This window comes from Salmo salar, chromosome ssa12 (genome assembly GCF_905237065.1).
Source record: "Salmo salar chromosome ssa12, Ssal_v3.1, whole genome shotgun sequence".
NCBI classification, from domain to species: Eukaryota; Metazoa; Chordata; class Actinopteri; order Salmoniformes; family Salmonidae; genus Salmo; species Salmo salar.
Genome location: NC_059453.1, coordinates 16,491,874 through 16,510,682, shown reverse-complemented (window position 1 = coordinate 16,510,682; position 18,809 = coordinate 16,491,874). Strand labels below are relative to the sequence as shown.

The 18,809-nt window shown below is 42.4% G+C and overlaps 1 protein-coding gene and 1 long non-coding RNA gene across 7 annotated transcripts; one reads left to right on the top strand and one right to left on the bottom strand.

Moving 5' to 3' along the window:
• Positions 1-214: 214 nt before the first annotated feature.
• Positions 215-15,168, bottom strand: LOC106564318 (protrudin). Of its 5 annotated transcripts, none has more exons than XM_045690851.1 (14): positions 14,857-15,168; positions 13,826-14,090; positions 13,316-13,386; positions 13,000-13,186; positions 12,813-12,908; positions 10,895-11,007; positions 10,324-10,445; positions 10,054-10,125; positions 9,635-9,664; positions 9,340-9,393; positions 3,159-3,300; positions 2,970-3,016; positions 2,568-2,649; positions 215-2,370 (listed from the first exon to the last, which is right to left on the bottom strand). In XM_045690851.1, exons 2-14 carry the CDS (start codon positions 14,083-14,085, stop codon positions 2,306-2,308), a joined length of 1,341 nt encoding a protein of 446 aa, XP_045546807.1. In that variant the 5' UTR covers positions 14,086-14,090; positions 14,857-15,168; the 3' UTR covers positions 215-2,305. The 5 variants fall into 5 exon arrangements, with proteins under 5 accessions (XP_045546807.1, XP_045546808.1, XP_045546809.1 ...); XM_045690852.1 differs by lacking the exon at positions 9,340-9,393 and adding an exon at positions 8,885-8,905; XM_045690853.1 differs by lacking the exon at positions 9,340-9,393 and adding an exon at positions 8,885-8,902.
• Positions 9,722-11,012, top strand: LOC123725430 (uncharacterized). 2 transcript variants are annotated; one of them, XR_006757897.1, is made up of 3 exons: positions 9,722-9,813; positions 10,098-10,155; positions 10,920-11,012. It is a non-coding gene; the product is annotated as an uncharacterized lncRNA (long non-coding RNA). The 2 variants fall into 2 exon arrangements; XR_006757898.1 differs by having other exon boundaries at positions 10,906-11,012.
• Positions 15,169-18,809: the final 3,641 nt, after the last annotated feature.

Below are 18,809 nucleotides of genomic sequence, written 5' to 3'. Positions count from 1 at the left end.
CTGTTCAAACAACACAATGCAAGTGGCAGTGTGCACCCTTTCAGTTTGTTTACCAACTCATAGAAGTAGTAGATGAAGAATGGACTACTTCAAAATGGAGATGACCTCTATGGCGCTGCTTAGCTCTCACAGACGCCATAATGGGACAGATACAATGTCTACCTAAGTCTACGGTAGTGAAACGCCAACAGATGCACCAAACCTGCAGGGCACACTCTTTTTAAATGTTTTATTTTTTTAACAGAGCTCTCTACAACTAGGCTGGAAAAAGGCAGGAAAAATACACCATAAGTTAATTTCAAACATTCAAAATCACAGTTTATTGAAGCAATGAAGAGTAAACAAACTCCTCCATTCTGTCAAGATAATCAATCAAATGAATGAATTAATAAATTGGATAAATATAAACTTTCAGTGGATTGAATATAGGTGATCACAATGGTAAAAGTGTAACATGTACATTCTTATGTGTCAATCTAAAACCTGTGCTGTGTTCAAATACCCATACCAACATCCTGTATACTACATACTTAATGAGTATATACTACATACTATTTGTTCATGTTAGAATACCGGTACTGTAAACGAAGGGTATCCCTTCAGTTGAGTGTACTAGCACTTCGCCTGTCTAGTAGAAGTTTATGCTGTTGCTATGCAACCTCTTGCCAGCTTGTGAGCATAACAAATGACTAGCTAGACATTTTACGATTTCGGCTGTGTCCGTAAATTCACCCATGGAGTGCAAGAGAGCGCTCAGAATGCGCTCTGGGCATTCGTAAAACCAGATCGTTTCGGTCTCGGAGCCCACACTAGACGCTCTGGCCAAGGAGTAGGGTTTATCCGAGCATTCTGTCCTCACAATGGCAGTCAAGCACCCAAGCTAACTGGCTAGCTACCTCCAGACACAAATGAGAGAAACCCTCACTCACTCTGACCATTTTACTCGCCCTAGCAGAGCTGGTAGGGCTGTTTTCATTTTATGCAGAGTGTTGGTGACTAACTGTGCTGCAGGCAACAATTTAATTACGCTTTATTTTTTTCCAACGCTTACTGACACCGGCCATATTCAACGCGTTTTATTCAGCTATTCTGTGCACTGGCACACAGATGAGAGATGCTCTGAAATCAGAGTAGATAGCCAGAATGAACAATGTCCATTGAGAACGCACGACGACTCTACCACTTAGCTAAGAATGATGTGAATAATCAAGTCAATAAACATTGGGTAGTTAGCTAGATAGTTAATATATATAATATTATAATATAATGTATTAGTAGCCAACTAACGTTAGGTAGCTAGCTAACAGCTAACATACTGCTGAATGACATGCTGCGGTTCGTAAGGACAGCGTAGCTAATAAATTGTCAGCCAACATAACGTTTAACTTATTTGAAAAGTCATTACTTTATTACATTGCTCAAGATTTTCTGAATAATTGCATTATGGGCCTTAAAAGCACAGAAAGTGTCCACTGCTTGTATACTTCGTATTTTGGTGAATTTAGTACGACATCCAGGAACTTTTGGCATACTATATCCATACTATGACCAATACGTATACTACATACTCAATTTACATCACAAATAGTACAGTTAGTATGAGTATTTGAACACAGGTCTGGGATCACCTCTGGAAATCACTCCATGGGGTTAGGTTATGCTCCATAGAGATTAGGGTATGCCATTTAGGACAAAGGTATAGTCTTTAGCATCCTGTCTTTACATCCATTAAATTAACATTAGGACCAACATATAAAACCATTACAGAATGGATAAGTTATAACAGGGTCAATCTATAGCATATCTTATACAATCCAACACACACACACACACACACACACACACACACACACACACACACACACACACACACACACACACACACACACACACACACACACACACACACACACACACAGCATTCTCAGGACCTCCATGACAGTACAGGATAAATCTCAATGCAACACAAGCTGATGGGAGTCTGGGGTAGCGTCCAAAATGACACCCTATTCCCTATATAGTCCACTACTGTAGACCAGGGCCCATAGGGAATCCAATAGGGCTCTGGGCAAAAGCAGTGTAATTTATAGGGAATAGGTTGCCATTTGGGACTGATTCATCTTAATAACCCTGGTCACCTGGGCTGGAGCCAGAGAACCAGACAACCTGGGGTTTTGAACCACCCCCGGGGGGGTAGAGGCTGATCTGCCGCGGGCTCTATCCAGCCAAGGAGCTTCGAATCCTGGGTAAGAGGGGCAGTACCCTCCCTGGGTCTCCTTGAGTGGGTAGGAGGGGTAGTCATTTCTCACTTGCTGAGGGTGGAGTTGCAGACAGCACAAACAAACACTGTCTCTCTCTGGGCATCTGGAGCTGGGAGGGAGGTAAAGAGACATTACATGAGAAAAGGGGGAGGCAGAGAGAGATGGGGAATGAGAGGTGTAAAATAGAAGAGATAGAAATGTGTTTTTAAATCAACTGATGTCTTCGGAGACCTTATTTATCATTTCATCATTTCAGTATAGAAATGGCACAATAGCATGTTGTGTGTGTGTGTGTTTCTCTCTCACCTGTGACACCCATGCAGGCCTTGAGGACCTTGTATGAGCAGCATCTGGAGCAGAAGCTGTTGCCACAGTTACTACAGCTCCGCTGAAACAGCAGAGGTCACGATGACATCATCATCATTGTTATGTCCCAAACTGAACCCTATTCCAGGGTTGGGGCCAATTTGAAATGAAGTGGGTGAATTCAGGAAGTAAAGTGAAACTCTGTCCTATAAACACCAACCCTGTCCTATTCCCTACATAGTTCACTACTTGTGACCAGGGCCCATAGGACTCTGTTCTAAAGTGGTAGATTATATAGGGAATAGGATGCCATTTGGGACCCACACCAGGTTCCACACAGAGGTATTAAACAACCTACAGTATTACTTATGATTGTATTTATTGGTGGTTTAAAGCTCTTACCCTTCTCTTCACCACTGAGAAGACTGCACTGCAGCTAGAACAGTTACCTTTGGGATGAGAGAGCAGGAAGGGGGGAGAGAGAGGGGAGGGATATTTCATTTCTATCTGAAGACTAGATACTAAACCCACCTCTTAAGTAGGACTGAGGTGAGGAAGAAGAAGATGAAGAGGGATGAAGGGTTGACTGACCTGTGTTGTTGGTGGGGTAGCGTTTGCGTAGCTTCTCCGTCAGTTTGGACACCTTACTGCGGATTGGCTCGTTGCGGCTCAGCAGACCGTTGTCTGAGGTGATGGAGATGGTGTCCAAATCTGAAGTAACGTCATCATCCTCCTGGGGGGGGGGACAGAATGGGGGGAGGAGGAGAAGAGAAGGTTTAAGTTAGTAAAGAGCAGTTAAAGGCAGCAGCTTTGTGGGAACTACATAGCCCCTAAACCCTACACCATAGCCCCTAAACCCCAAACCCTGCTCCCTACTCCTCCAACACCAACCCCTCTCTTCCATGGTTTAGGTGGATGTGTTTCTCAACGTCAACAGGGAGTCGAGAGCACACAGGCAGCAAAACCCCACTAACACAAAACCATACACGTCATCCTCCAAGGCAGGGGTGTCCAACTCCTTCCATGGAGGGCCCAGAGTCTGATGGTTTTTGGGTTTTTCCTGTCCAATTAAGACCTACAGAACCAGGTGAGGCCAGTTCCTAACTAACCAATGAGCTCAATTAATCAATCAAGTCAAAGGAAGGAGTGAAAGCCTGCAGACTGGGACCTCTGTGGAATGAGTTTGAAACGTGCTACCAGACATGCTTCAGATCAGTTGTACAGTTCACACCCTTATGGTTAAGGTTAGTGTTAGATGAGGCTAAGCTGATCCTAGATCTGTGCCTATATATTGCTCTGAAAGACGAGGGCTAGTAACCCTTTTGGTACACCTCAGGTGAGAAACGTATTGGGAAAGGGCGTGGCACCTTAAGCTCCGCCCTCAGATGGCATTGCACCTGTCACCGTAGATGGGCTGGCAGCCAATCAGCAAAAGACCTCAACTGTATTCATAAAACAGTCGCAATCACACCCTATTTCCAAATAATATAGCGCACTACTTTATACCCTAGTCCCTATAATATAGTGCACTACTTTATACCCTAGTCTCTAAAACATAGTGCACTACTTTAGACCCTAGTCCCTATAATGCACTACTTTAGACCCTAGTCCCTATAATATAGTGCACTACTTTATACCCTAGTCCATAAAATATAGCACTACTTTTGTGAAAGCAAAATTGCAAGATTGTTACAATACCGTAATTGCATCAAATGGTTGTTTTATTCAACAGAATAGAGAGTTCTTATAATATTGTGTCTGTGTGAACTGAAAGTGGGCCTCTGGGAGATTTAACACTGACAGGAGATTTACGATGTCTTTTGGGTGATAAAACCTAAAGAGACCACATTCCAGAGGATGAGTTCATGTTTCTGTTCTATATGGTACAAGGGAGAGATGACCCCAGGGAGAGATGACCTCAGGGAGAGATGACCCCAGGGAGAGATGACCCCAGGGAGAGATGACCCCAGGGAGAGATGACCCCAGGGCCAGACCCTGGTCTCTACACAAAGAGAACTGTTTTTATAGCAGATATGATCTGCTGTGAATTATAAGTATCTTTCATACAAATCTTAACCTTGTGACCCGTTCTATACATCTGTTGTTCGTCATGTAGGTTGAACGGGGTGTATCTTGGCAATAAAATACCTTTGTACTTTTGTCTCGGGGCTCTCAACGAATCATCTGAGGGTGATTGGTCGACCAGCCATCATTATTGTAGAGCACTCAATCGAGTCACTTTATATGTGTGCATTGTATTGACCTGCTCCCTTATTAATAAGTGAATAAAGATTTAGTTCAAGTATAACTCTGACTTGTGTGATAAGTTTGTCTCTCCGCATTTGATATTAAAGAAATTAACCACCACACTTTATACCCTAGTTCCTAAATATAGTGCCCTACTTTATACCCTAGTCCCTAAAATATAGTTCACTACGGTCTAAGGCATTGCATCTCAGTGCAAGAGGCATGCGTCACTACAGTCCCTCGTTCGAATCCAGGCTGTGTCACATCCGGCCGTGATTGGGAATCCCATAGGGCGGCACGTAATTGGCCCAGCGTCGACCGGGTTTGGCCGGGGTAGGCAGTCATTGTAAATAAATATTTGTTCTTAACTGACTTGCCTAGTTAAATAAATACATGTAAATATAATATAGTGCACTACTTTCACACTCTAGCCCCTATAACCTAGTCTTAGTGCACTGTTTTTGACCAGAGCCCTATGTAGCATGAGATGGATGTGTCCTATTTGCATCCTTACAGTGAAGTGCACAACCATGCTAGAAACATGTCACACAATACACACACATTACAACACCACCCTTGTGTGTGTACTTAGGTGCAGCGTCCAACTCAGAGCATGCTCATCCAATGGTTTGCTGGAATAATGCAGAGACGCCCAGACTACATTGAGAATGAGGCCTATTGTATGAATGATGATTAGTGCTTTAAAAAAGTTTGCAAAATTCCAGTAACTTTCCCAAAAATCCTGGTTAAAAGATTTGCAGAATCAGGGGGGTAATAAGCAGGAAATCCAGGACTCTTTGAACCAAGAATTCTGGAAAACCTGGCTATATGTGCTATGATATTAGTGCTATATATCATGACATTAGTGGTATATATATATATAATGACATTAGTGGTATATATATAATGACATTAGTGGTATATGTAATGACAGTGGTATATATATATATGACATTAGCGGTATATATAAATGACATTAGCGGTATATATAATGACATTAGCGGTATATATATTGACATTAGTGCTATATGTATTGACATTAGTGCTATATGTATTGACATTAGTGCTATATGTATTGACGACAGTGCTATATATAATGACATTAGTGCTATATAGATTATATATATATATATGATATTAGTGCTATATAAAGTTGAAGTAAGAAGTTTACATACACCTTAGCCAAATACATTTAAACTCAGTTTTTCACAATTCCTGACATTTAATCCTAGTAAAAATTCCCTGTTTTACGTCAGTTGCGTCACCACTTTATTTTAAGAATGTGAAATGTCAGAATAATAGTAGAGAATTATTTATTTCAGCTTTTATTTCTTTCATCACATTCCCAGTGGGTCAGAAGTTTACATACACTCAATTAGTATTTGGTAGCATTGCCTTTAAATTGTTTAACTTGGGTCAAATGTTTCGAGTCGCCTTCCACAAGCTTCCCACAATAAGTTGGGTGAATTTTGGCCCATTCTTGCTGACAGAGCTGGTGTAACACGAGTCAGTTTTGTAGGCCTCCTTGCTCGGACACAGTTTTTCAGTTGTGCCCACACATTTTCTATAGGATTGAGGTAAGGCCTTTGTGATGGCCACTCCAATACCTTTACTTTGTTGTCCTTAAGCCATTTTGCCTGAACTTTGGAAGTATGCTTGGGGTCATTGTTCATTTGGAAGACCCATTTGCGACCAAGCTTTAACTTTCTGACTGATGTCTTGAGATGTTGCTTCAATATATGCACATAATTTTCCTTCCTCATGACACCATCTATTTTGTGAAGTGCACCAGTCCCTCCTGCAGCAAAGCACCCCCACAACATGATGCTGCCACCCCCGTGCTTCACGGTTGGGATGGTGTTCTTCGGCTTGCAAGCCTGCCCCTATTTCCTCCAAACATAACGATGGTCATTATGGCCAAACAGTTCTATTACCGTTTCATCACACCAGAGGACATTTCTCCAAAAAGTACGATCTTTGTCCCCATGTGCAGTTACAAACCGTAGTCTGGCTTTTTTATGGTGGTTTTGGAGCAGTGGCTTCTTCCTTGCTGAGCGGCATTTCAGGTTATGTCGATATAGGACTCAATTTACTGTGGATATAGATACTTTGTACCTGTTTCCTCCAGCATCTTCATAAAGTCCTTTGCTGTTGTTCTGGGATTGAATTTGCACTTTTCTCACCAAAGTACGTTCATCTCTAGGAGACAGAATGTGTCTCCTTCCTGAGCGGTATGATGGCTGCGTGGTCCCATGGTGTTTATACTTGCGTAATATTGTTTGTACAGATGAACGTGGTACCTTCAGGCACTTGGAAATTGCTCCCAAGGATGAACCAGACTTGTGGAGGTCTACAATTTTTTTTCTGAGGTCATGGCTGATTTCTTTTGATTTTCCCATGATGTCAAGCAAAGAGGCACTGAGTTTGAAGGTAGGCCTTGAAATATATCCACAGGTACACCTCCAATTGACTCAAATTATGTCAATTAGCCTATCAGAAGCTTCTAAAGCCATGACATAATTTTCTGGAATTTTCCAAGCTGTTTAAAGGCACAGTCAAATTAGTGTATGTAAACGTCTGACCCATTGGAATTGTGATACAGTGAATTATAAGTGAAATAATCTGTCTGTAAACAATTGTTGGAAAAATAACTTGTGTCATGCACAAAGTAGATGTCCTAACAGACTTGCCAAAAGTATAGTTTGTTAACAAGAAATTTGTGGAGTGGTTGAAAAACGAGTTTTAATAACTCCAACCTAAGTGTATGTAAACTTCCGACATCAACTGTATATAATGATTTATATATAATGACAGTGATATATATATATATATGACATTAGTGCTATATATAATGACATTAGTGCTATATATAATGACATTAGTGCTATACATAATGACATTAGTGCTATATATATATATATAATGACATTAGTGGTATATATAATGATATTAGTGGTATATATAATGATATTAGTAGTATATATAATGACATTAGTGCTATACATAATGACATTAGTAGTATATATAATGACAGTGCTATACATAATGACATTAGTAGTATATATAATGACAGTGCTATACATAATGACATTAGTGGTATATGTAATGACAGTAGTATATATAATGATATTAGTAGTATATATAATGACATTAGTGGTATATATAATGATATTAGTAGTATATGTAATGACAGTGGTATATGTAATGACAGTAGTATATATAATGATATTAGTGCTATACATAATGATATTAGTGCTATACAGAATTATATTAGTAGTATATATAATGACATTAGTGGTATATATAATGATATTAGTGCTATATATAATGACATTAGTGGTATATGTAATGATATTAGTAGTATATGATATTAGTGCTATACACAATGACAGTGCTATACATAATGATATTTGTGCTATACATAATGATGCTATACATAATGATATTAGTGGTATACATAATGATATTAGTGGTATATATAATGACAGTGGTATATGTAATGATATTAGTAGTGTATATATAATGATATTAGTGCTATATGTAATGATATTAGTAGTATATGTAATGACAGTGGTATATATATATAATGACAGTGGTATATGTAATGGTATTAGTGGTATATGTAATGATATTAGTGGTATATGTAATGACAGTGGTATATATGTATAATGGCATTAGTGGTATATGTAATGACATTAGTAGTATATATTAATGACATTAGTGGTATATGTAATGACAGTGGTATATATGTATAATGACATTAGTGGTATATATATATAATGACATTAGTGGTATATATATATAATGACATTAGTGGTATATATAATGACATTAGTGGTATATATAATGACATTAGTGATATATGTAATGACATTAGTGATATATGTAATGACATTAGTGGTATAGATGTCAAGTTACAGTCCTGATGTCATAATGGTAACATAACCAGTGATGGTAACAACAGCACTAAGGTGTACAGACATTCCACTACCCATGCAGACAGGACCCAACCGAGGTGTGTACCCTATACACCCCCCTCCCACCACAAACAGGGTAAGGGTAAGACTTACCACTAAAGCCAAGGGAGTCTCCTTGTTAGGATGGAGATGAACACACACACACACACAGGAGCAGATCACACACACACAGGAGCAGATTACACACACACACAGGAGCAGATTACACACACACACAGGAGCAGATTACACACACACACAGGAGCAGATTATATACACACACACACACACACACACACACACACACACACACACCCTCCTATTCGAGACCCTCCTATTCACGTCAATGAAATCTGGTGGTCTATTTCTATTGTCTAGGTTTGAATGTGCAGCTCACACCACTGAACAATATGATGAAGTGGTTTGAGCTCTGCTCATGCCAGCAAAACGTTACACTTCCAGTGTAGCAGGTAATCAAATCTAGGGTTCTCTCCACGTCCTCGTGTAGCTCCTATGCAACACACACCACTGCAATACACACACACACAAACACACACACACACACTTACAGGTCTTTGACCTCGGTCATGATGTTGTGTAACACTGAACTGTCTGAGATAGTCCTAAATATTCAATTAAAATCACAATTTATTGGTCACATACACATATTTAGCAGATGTTAATGCAGGTGTAGCGAAATGCTTGTAACACACACAACTTAGTAACTGGGCTGAGTAGTTGAACTGTCACAGAACTTTATCATTAATCATTTATCAAAAACAAACGTTATTTGTCGCAATTGTTAATGTGTCTTGTTTCTAATGCTGTAATAGCACAGCACGACAGACAGGGGGAGCCACTCACCTGCAGGGAGATAAGGGGCTCCTGAGTCAACTGAGAGAGGAGGGAGGTAGAAACAGAAAAGGAAATGAATCATCAGAAGGACAGGAAGTTGTCAGCCAGCGACAGAAGGATAAGAAGCTGTGTTCCAACACAATCTTTTTCCTTCTGATTTGACAATGACATGGATAGGTCAAAGGAAGGTAGGCCTAGTGGATTCCTTGGTTTCTCCCATCCTACCATGTTAGATCTGTGAAGACTTAGTGGAAGGAATGGAGGCAGTGTTCAAACAGGGCCGGAGTGAGAGTGGTGCAATTGCCAATAAAGTTATATCAAATTAAAAATACATGGCCTAAGACCTGGCCAAAGAGAGAGATGAAAAACCAGTCAGATAACAAGACATGAAGGAATAAAGCCGAGATAACGGTTGATTTAGTTTTTACCTCGATGGCATCTTTGAACTCATCATCAGGCTCTGCCTCCTCAGCCTCCTCTACGCTGCCCGGGGACAGGTCCTCCACACCACACACAATAATGATATACATGTAAGTTACATAAGAGGATTATTGCATAACACTGATCTGTAATGTTTTAATGTACACCATTAATTCAAATATACACACTCTACATATACATCCACCCCTTCCTCTCTCTCTCTCTCTCTCCCTCCTTACCCCCGTTTCTCTCTCCCCACCACTTCTCTCTCTCCATACCTCCAAGCTGGTAGCCGTGGGAGTCCTGTCCAGGCTGCCGTTGTTCGGTTCTGTGTGGTCCATCTCTCCTTCTGAGGATGGGTTCTGGCCAGACTGGACCACCTCCCTTAGGTCCAACACAACTACACACACAGAGGGAGAGTGGAACCAGGCTGTTAGAACACAGAACCAACACTTGAGTGTGTGTGTGTGTGTCTGCATATACAGTACCAGTCAAAAGTTTGGACACACCTACTCATTCTAGGGTTTTTCTTTATTTGTACTACTTTCTACATTGTAGAATAATAGTGAAGACATCAAAACTATGAAATAACACACGTGGAATCATGTAGTAACCAAAAAAGTGATAAACAAATCTAAATATATTTTAGATTCTTCAAAAATGCCAAGAGTGTGCAAAGCTGTCATCAAGGCAAAGGGTGGCTACTTTGAATAATGGTTCCATATGTGTTATTTCATAGTTTTGAGTCTTCACTATTATTCTACAATGTAGAAAATAGTAAAAAAATTAAGAAAAACCGTTGAATGAGTACGTGTGTCCAAACTTTTGACTGTATGTGTGCGCACTGACCCCTGCAGAAGTCTCTGTTCCACAGGAAGAGGGCAGTAGTGAGACAGGCCAGCACCCAGCCCACAGGAACAGAATACAGCAGCATCAACACAGCTAACAGGCCACCATAGAACCTGAGAGACAGAGAAGAGAGACGGAGAGAGGAGAGAGAGAGAGAGAGAAAGACACACTCAGGCACACACAAACAACCCTAACCAGTCTGTCGGGTGCTTTGTAAGTACAGATAAGGTGTGTGATGATATCTATGGTGAATGTAGAGTGGCTGAGTTACTGTCCTGGAGAACAAGGACACACACACAGTGTTACTGACCTAGAGGACTCAGAGTGGCTCCAAGTACACACACACACACACACACACACACACAGTGTTACTGATCTGGAGGACTCAGAGTGGCTCCAAGTACACACACACACACACAGTGTTACTGACCTAGAGGACTCAGAGTGGCTCCAAGTACACACACACACACACACACACAGTGTTATTGACCTAGAGGACTCAGAGTGGCTCCAAGTACACACACACAGTGTTACTGACCTAGAGGACTCAGAGTGGCTCCAAGTACACACACACACACACACACAGTGTTACTGATCTGGAGGACTCAGAGTGGCTCCAAGTACACACACACACACACAGTGTTACTGACCTAGAGGACTCAGAGTGGCTCCAAGTACACACACACAGTGTTACTGACCTAGAGGACTCAGAGTGGCTCCAAGTACACACACACAGTGTTACTGACCTAGAGGCCTCAGAGTGGCTCCAAGTACACACACACAGTGTTACTGACCTAGAGGACTCAGAGTGGCTCCAAGTACACACACACAGTGTTACTGACCTAGAGGACTCAGAGTGGCTCCAAGTACACACACACACACACACACACACACACACACACACACACACACACACACACACACACACACACACACACACAGTGTTACTGACCTAGAGGACTCAGAGTGGCTCCAAGTACACACACACACACACACACACACACAGTGTTACTGATCTGGAGGACTCAGAGTGGCTCCAAGTACACACACACACACACACACAGTGTTACTGACCTAGAGGACTCAGAGTGGCTCCAAGTACACACACACACACACACACACAGTGTTATTGACCTAGAGGACTCAGAGTGGCTCCAAGTACACACACACAGTGTTACTGACCTAGAGGACTCAGAGTGGCTCCAAGTACACACACACACACACACACAGTGTTACTGATCTGGAGGACTCAGAGTGGCTCCAAGTACACACACACACACAGTGTTACTGACCTAGAGGACTCAGAGTGGCTCCAAGTACACACACACAGTGTTACTGACCTAGAGGACTCAGAGTGGCTCCAAGTACACACACACACACACACACACACACAGTGTTACTGACCTAGAGGCCTCAGAGTGGCTCCAAGTACACACACACAGTGTTACTGACCTAGAGGACTCAGAGTGGCTCCAAGTACACACACACAGTGTTACTGACCTAGAGGACTCAGAGTGGCTCCAAGTACACACACACACACACACACACACACACACACACACACACACACACACACACACACACACACACACACACACACACACACACACACACACACACACAGTGTTACTGACCTAGAGGACTCAGAGTGGCTCCAAGTACACACACACAGTGTTACTGACCTAGAGGACTCAGAGTGGCTCCAAGTACACACACACACACACACACACACACACACACAGTGTTACTGACCTAGAGGACTCAGAGTGGCTCCAAGTACACACACACAGTGTTACTGACCTAGAGGACTCAGAGTGGCTCCAAGTACACACACACACACACACACACACACACACACAGTGTTACTGACCTAGAGGACTCAGAGTGGCTCCAAGTACACACACACAGTGTTACTGACCTAGAGGACTCAGAGTGGCTCTCCCAGTACAGGAGCTTGTAGACAGACTCAGCAGACAGGCAGGCATGAGACAACAGGTCATCTAGCTGCTTTAAACCTGTGGACACGGACACACACATACACACCGTAAATAAATTAACTTGGTTTTATAAAGTGGAGGGCCAAAGTCACACACACACTCACTCACAGGTCCTTGACTTCCAGCATGGCGTCCTGTCTGGTGAGCTGAACGTTCTGCAGGTCCTTACGATGCACCGCGTGGCACCGCCTCTTCTGTTGCTCCGCCTCCGACGCCCCGCCCCCACACCTGTCCTGCAGGTAACCCAGGGCAGCCGGGGCAGACACCCCCAGAACACACACAGAGAACCACCCCACTGGAGGGCAGGAGAGAAACTGACTGTCACATTTTAGATATATCACATTATTATACACACTCAGTTGTATGTGGTAGTAGTTCATATATCAGTGTGTGTGTGTGTGTGTATTACCCAGCATTAGCTCACCTTCACTCAGAGTGAGGAAGAGGATGTTGAGCAGTAGACAGACCAGTAGTGAGCACAGAGGCATCCTCCACCTGTAATACACCACACAGTCATACTGACCTAGGATCAGTTTAGCGTCCTCAAGTCCTATCCTCAACCATTAGGGTGGAGGAACTAAAAACTGACCTCCGATCAGTGTCTAGGGTAAACACTGACTCACCCCAGCATGACTATACAGTAAACCAAATAAGATGGCATGCATCTACAACTACGCTCATTAGAGCAGGGCTGGAGCAAAAGCCTCACCTGCAGACCAGCTCCACAGCCCAGATTTAGGATCAGTCTACCCTCCTTTCATTAGCCCAGTAGGTAGAGTGCCAGCTCCACAGCTCAGATCTAGGATCAGTCTACCCTCCCTTCACTAGCCCAGTAGGTAGCGTGAATCAGTCTACTCTCCCAAGTCTTATCCGTTATCATCATTGGAGAAACTAAAAACTGATCTTGGATCAGTGTGTAAATGTATCCTCTCACCCCAGTAGGTAGCGGGCCAGTTCCAATGTGTCAGTGAGCGGCTCCAGAAACAGGGCCATCCTCTTGTAAGACACTACCATCTTGAGCAGGTCAAAGGTCGCGACCTGGCGGGGGCTGGGGCTTCCCAACTCTGAGGGTGACCCCGTGGGGGAGCCGGGGGTGTCTTTAGGGGGCAGAGGCACCAGGGTGTCGTCCCCCCTGTCACCCACCCCCGGACCACCCTGACAGGGGTCCTGACATGCCCCTACTCCAGGCTTCATCCCGACTAGAGGGGAGAAGGGGAGGGTGGGAGAAAGGGGGACAGAAACAGAGGGGGTAGATAAAGGGAATGAGACGCACATGGTCCCGTGTGGCTCAGTTGGTAGAGCATGGTGCCAGGGTTGTGGGTTCGATTCCCACGGGGGACCAGTACGGAATAATTTTTTTTTTAATGAAATGTATGCACTCACTACTGTAAGTCTCTCTGGATAAGAGCGTCTGCTAAATGACTAAAATGTGAAATGAGACACAAGGAGCAGCCAGATAAGATTTTATTTTCAAGTCCGTCTGTTGCTCTAGCTAGCATTTCCTGAATATGTTACGCTGTGCAAACACTCACTCACTCACTCACTAGCTAGCTATCAGTGGAAAGAGGAAGGGGGCAACAGTAATCACGAGCCTGGACGATCAAAGTAAATCTACCATACCTGATATAATGACGATTTAATAATTTATCTTCTAATGTTACTGAGAAACGTGACTGCTGACATGAAATGGGTGGGTCATGAAACAATATGACTGCAACAAGCCACACTACGCTGTTAAATGGGTTCTATATCACATATTGATGAAAATACATTGCTGTCACACATAGCTAGTGTTTTCTAACGTTTGTGTCTAACGTTACATAACAACAGCTGTCATCCAAATCGCATGTAGACACCTGGCGAAATTGTAACTCCAATTAAACTAACCAGCTAGTGATTGACATAACATGTAATATTTGCAACAGTCAATATATATGAATAATAAGGCAAGAAATGCAACATTACCTGACTAGCGGGGAAAGTGGCAAAAACCGTAGTTAACGAATATGAAAGCAATTATTGATCGTCAACACGACAGGATCTGAATGTAGGAAGAGACGCGTCACACACGCCTGTTTAGACAGTTTTCACAGCCTTCTTGTTATGAAGTCAATCAACTGTATTCGCTTCTCAAGGTTATTGAGTTGACGATGTTTTGTGCTGTATAAATGTTTGGGAAATAATTTGTTTTAAGCAAATAATGCCTGCCTGCTAGCTGCGAGAGAAAAGTAATCGCTTCCGCAATAAAATCCGACTGGCTAATAGAACGCAGAGCGAACCGATGAGGGAGAGAGTAGATTAAAGAAAATATCGTAATGTCAAATCACGTCAATCTGAGGTCCATTTGTGGGGGAAATTATGAGCTACATCACTCATTTCTCTCTGACTGAAATATTTTACTAAGATACTCACCCAAAACGGTGTAATGAAAAATATAATAGTTTTGACAAAAATAGTGACTAGTGTTGTGGGAATTCTAATCAATAATGAGGAGAGAGAATACCAATCACGATATGCCTTTATTCACAATTTATTAGTAAGGGAGCATGTCACACCAAACACACGTGAATGGAGTGAGCCTCTGGGTTATATACTATCTCATGATAGGTCAGGATAGGTGCAACCTCAGAGATGACATACAATGGTTCCAGACACTAACCCCACACAGCCTGTGCCAGACTTTAGGCCCCAAATACAAGGAACTTGTTGTTTTGTTCATTGCTAAGAACTTAAAAGTACATTTGTTGTTACTTAGTTCCACCTTGCTAGGAGGGGGTGACTGATGCACAGACATTGTGGAGACAAGTGATTGGTTGCCATTACTCACGCCATCCCTTCACATGGGTTGCAATAGGTAAAGACACATTCACATATGGAAACAATGCTTCCTTCTGACCTCCTTGCCATATTCCCTTTCTAATATTCTGCATAGCATCAGGGACATGTGACAGACAAGCTTGACTTCTCCCCTCTGGACCCCAGATGACATGAGGCCCATATACCTGGGGCGGCAGGTAGCCTAGTGGTTAGAGTGTAGGGGCAGCAGGTAGCCTAGTGGTTAGAGTGTAGGGGCGGCGGGTAGTCTAGTGGTTAGAGTGTAGGGGCGGCAGGTAGCCTAGTGGTTGAGCGTTGGACTAGTAACCGAAAGGTTGCAAGATTGAATCCCTGAGGTGACAAGGTAAAAATCTGTCGTTCTGCCCCTGAACAAGGCAGTTAACCCATTGTTCCTAGGCCATCATTGCAAATAAGAATTTATTCTTAACTGACTTGCCTAGCTAAATAAAAATAAAATAAAATATGGGCCTGTCACCTGGAGCCCAGAGTGGGTAGAAGTCAGGCTTGTTCCTTGGCGTACACATCACTGACAAACTGAAATAGACCACCCACACAGACAGTGTGGTGAAGAAAGCACAACAGAGCCTCTTAAGCCTCAGGAGGCTAAATAAATTTGTCTTGTCACCTAAAACCCTCAGAAACTTTTACAGATGCACAATTGAAAGCATCCTGTCGGGATGTATCACCGCCTGGTACGGGAACTGCGCTGCCCGCAACCGCAAGGCTCTCCAAGAGGGTGGTGCGGTCTGCCCAACGCATTACCGGGGGCAAATTACCTGCCCTCCAGGTCACCTACAGCACCCGATGTCACAGGAAGGCCAAAAAGTTAATCAAGGACATCAACCACCTGAGCCACTGCCTGTTCACCCCGCTACCATCCAGAAGGTGAGGTCAGTACAGGTGCATCAAAGCTGGAACCGAGAGACTGAAAAACAGCTTCTATCTCAAGGCCATCAAACTGTTAAACAGACATCATTAGCCCATTAGAGGCTGCTGCCTATAGTTATAGACTAGAAATCACTGGCCACTTTAAGGAAGGGAACACTAGTCACTTTAATAATGTTTACATATCTGGCATTACTCATCTCATATGTATATACTGTATTCTATACTATTCTACAGTATCTTAGTCACTCATAATGTCAATTAGTACTTAATAATGTTTACATATCTGGTATTACTCATCTCATATGTATATACTGTATTCTATACTATTCTACAGTATCTTAGTCACTTAATAATGTTTACATATCTGGTATTACTCATCTCATATGTATATACTGTATTCTATACTATTCTACTGTATCTTAGTCACTCAATAATGTTTACATATCTTGCATTACTCATCTCATATGTATATACTGTATTCTATACTATTCTATTGTATCTTAGTCACTTTAATAATGTTTACATATCTGGCATTACTCATCTCATATGTATATACTGTATTCTATACTATTCTACAGTATCTTAGTCACTTAATAATGTTTACATATCTGGCATTACTCATCTCATATGTATATACTGTACTCTATACTATTCTACTGTATCTTAGTCACTTAATAATGTTTACATATCTTGCAGTACTCATCTCATGTGTATATACTGTATTCTATACTATTCTATTGTATCTTAGTCCATTCCTCTCTGACATCGCTCGTCCATATGTATATAGTCTTAATTCATTCCTACTTAGATGTGTGTGTATTGGGTATATGTAGTGTAATTTGTTAGATATTACTGCACTATCAGAGCTAGAAGCACAAGCATTTCGCAACACCTGTTGTAACATCTGATAATCACGTGTATGTGACCAATAACATTTGATTTGAATTCTGATTTCTCCACCACACTAGCCTGCATTATTCAAATTATAATATGTAGGCTATGACAATTGCATGTGTTCTCAAATATTTTAGAAAATTGATGGTCTTCAGAAATTCCTAATGGATTAACTTCTGTCGATAGAGCACAATCAGTCAACAACATTGGGCCTATAAGTTAAATACATTGTCCATCCAAGTTGTGCTTGTGATAGGTCCTATGTGCGCCGTGCACGTTGGTTTGTCAGCTACAGCCCCTAGCAGAGTACATCTGTACACACACACACACACACACACACACACACACACACACACACACACACACACACACACACCGAGAAAGAGACAGACATAAGGAGGAGAGGATAGATAACAACTTTTTTATTCCTTCAACAGTCTCCTCTACTCCTTCCCTCTAGTCTGAGTTGTATCCCCTCTTCCCTCTAGTCTGAGTTGTATCCCCTCTTCCCTCTAGTCTGAGTTGTATCCCCTCTTCCCTCTAGTCTGAGTTGTATCCCCTCTTCCCTCTAGTCTGAGTTGTATCCCCTCTTCCCTCTAGTCTGAGATGTATCCTCTCTTCCCTCTAGTCTGAGTTGTATCCCCTCTTCCCTCTAGTCTGAGTTGTATCCCCTCTAGTCTGAGTTGTATCCCCTCTAGTCTGAGATGTATCCCCTCTTCCCTCTAGTCTGAGTTGTATCCTCTCTTCCCTCTAGTCTGAGTTGTATCCCCTCTTCCCTCTAGTCTGAGTTGTATCCCCTCTTCCCTCTAGTCTGAGTTGTATCCCCTCTTCCCTCTAGTCTGAGTTGTATCCCCTCTTCCCTCTAGTCTGAGTTGTATCTCGCTTCCCTTTAGTCTGACGGTAAATTGAGCCTTTACCACCCCAGTGATACCATAGTAAAGGTCAACCAACTGTTTCTAGGTGTAATGGTTTCTTACGAGAAGTAGCGGAGTCAGGCGCAGGACACAGGGATAAGTGTAAACAAAACGTGTTTACTCAAATTTCCAATAAACTTCTCACAGAAAAATAACATGGTTGGGAGAAACACCTACAACAACCACAAGACAGGAAACAATCACAGACAAGACAAACAGGAACGGCAGAGGGTTAAATAATGAACGTAATCAGGGAATCAAAAACAGGTGTACACAATAAAGACAAAACCAAACGAACAGGGAAACATCGATCGGTGGTAACTAGTAAGCCGGTGACGTCGACCGCCGAACGCCGCCCGAACAAGGAGAGGGGCCGACTTCGGCGGG

Coding starts and splice junctions, on each gene's coding strand:
- LOC106564318 (XM_045690851.1), bottom strand. CDS start 14,085: ATGAAGCCTGGAGTAGGGGCATGTCAGGACCCCTGTCAGGGTGGTCCG. Junction 10,446..10,894: donor GAACAGAGACTTCTGCAGGG/GTCAGTGCGCAC, acceptor CTGTGTGTGTAG/TTGTGTTGGACCTAAGGGAG. Junction 3,301..9,339: donor ATGACCGAGGTCAAAGACCT/GTAAGTGTGTGT, acceptor CCCCCCCCCCAG/GAGGATGATGACGTTACTTC.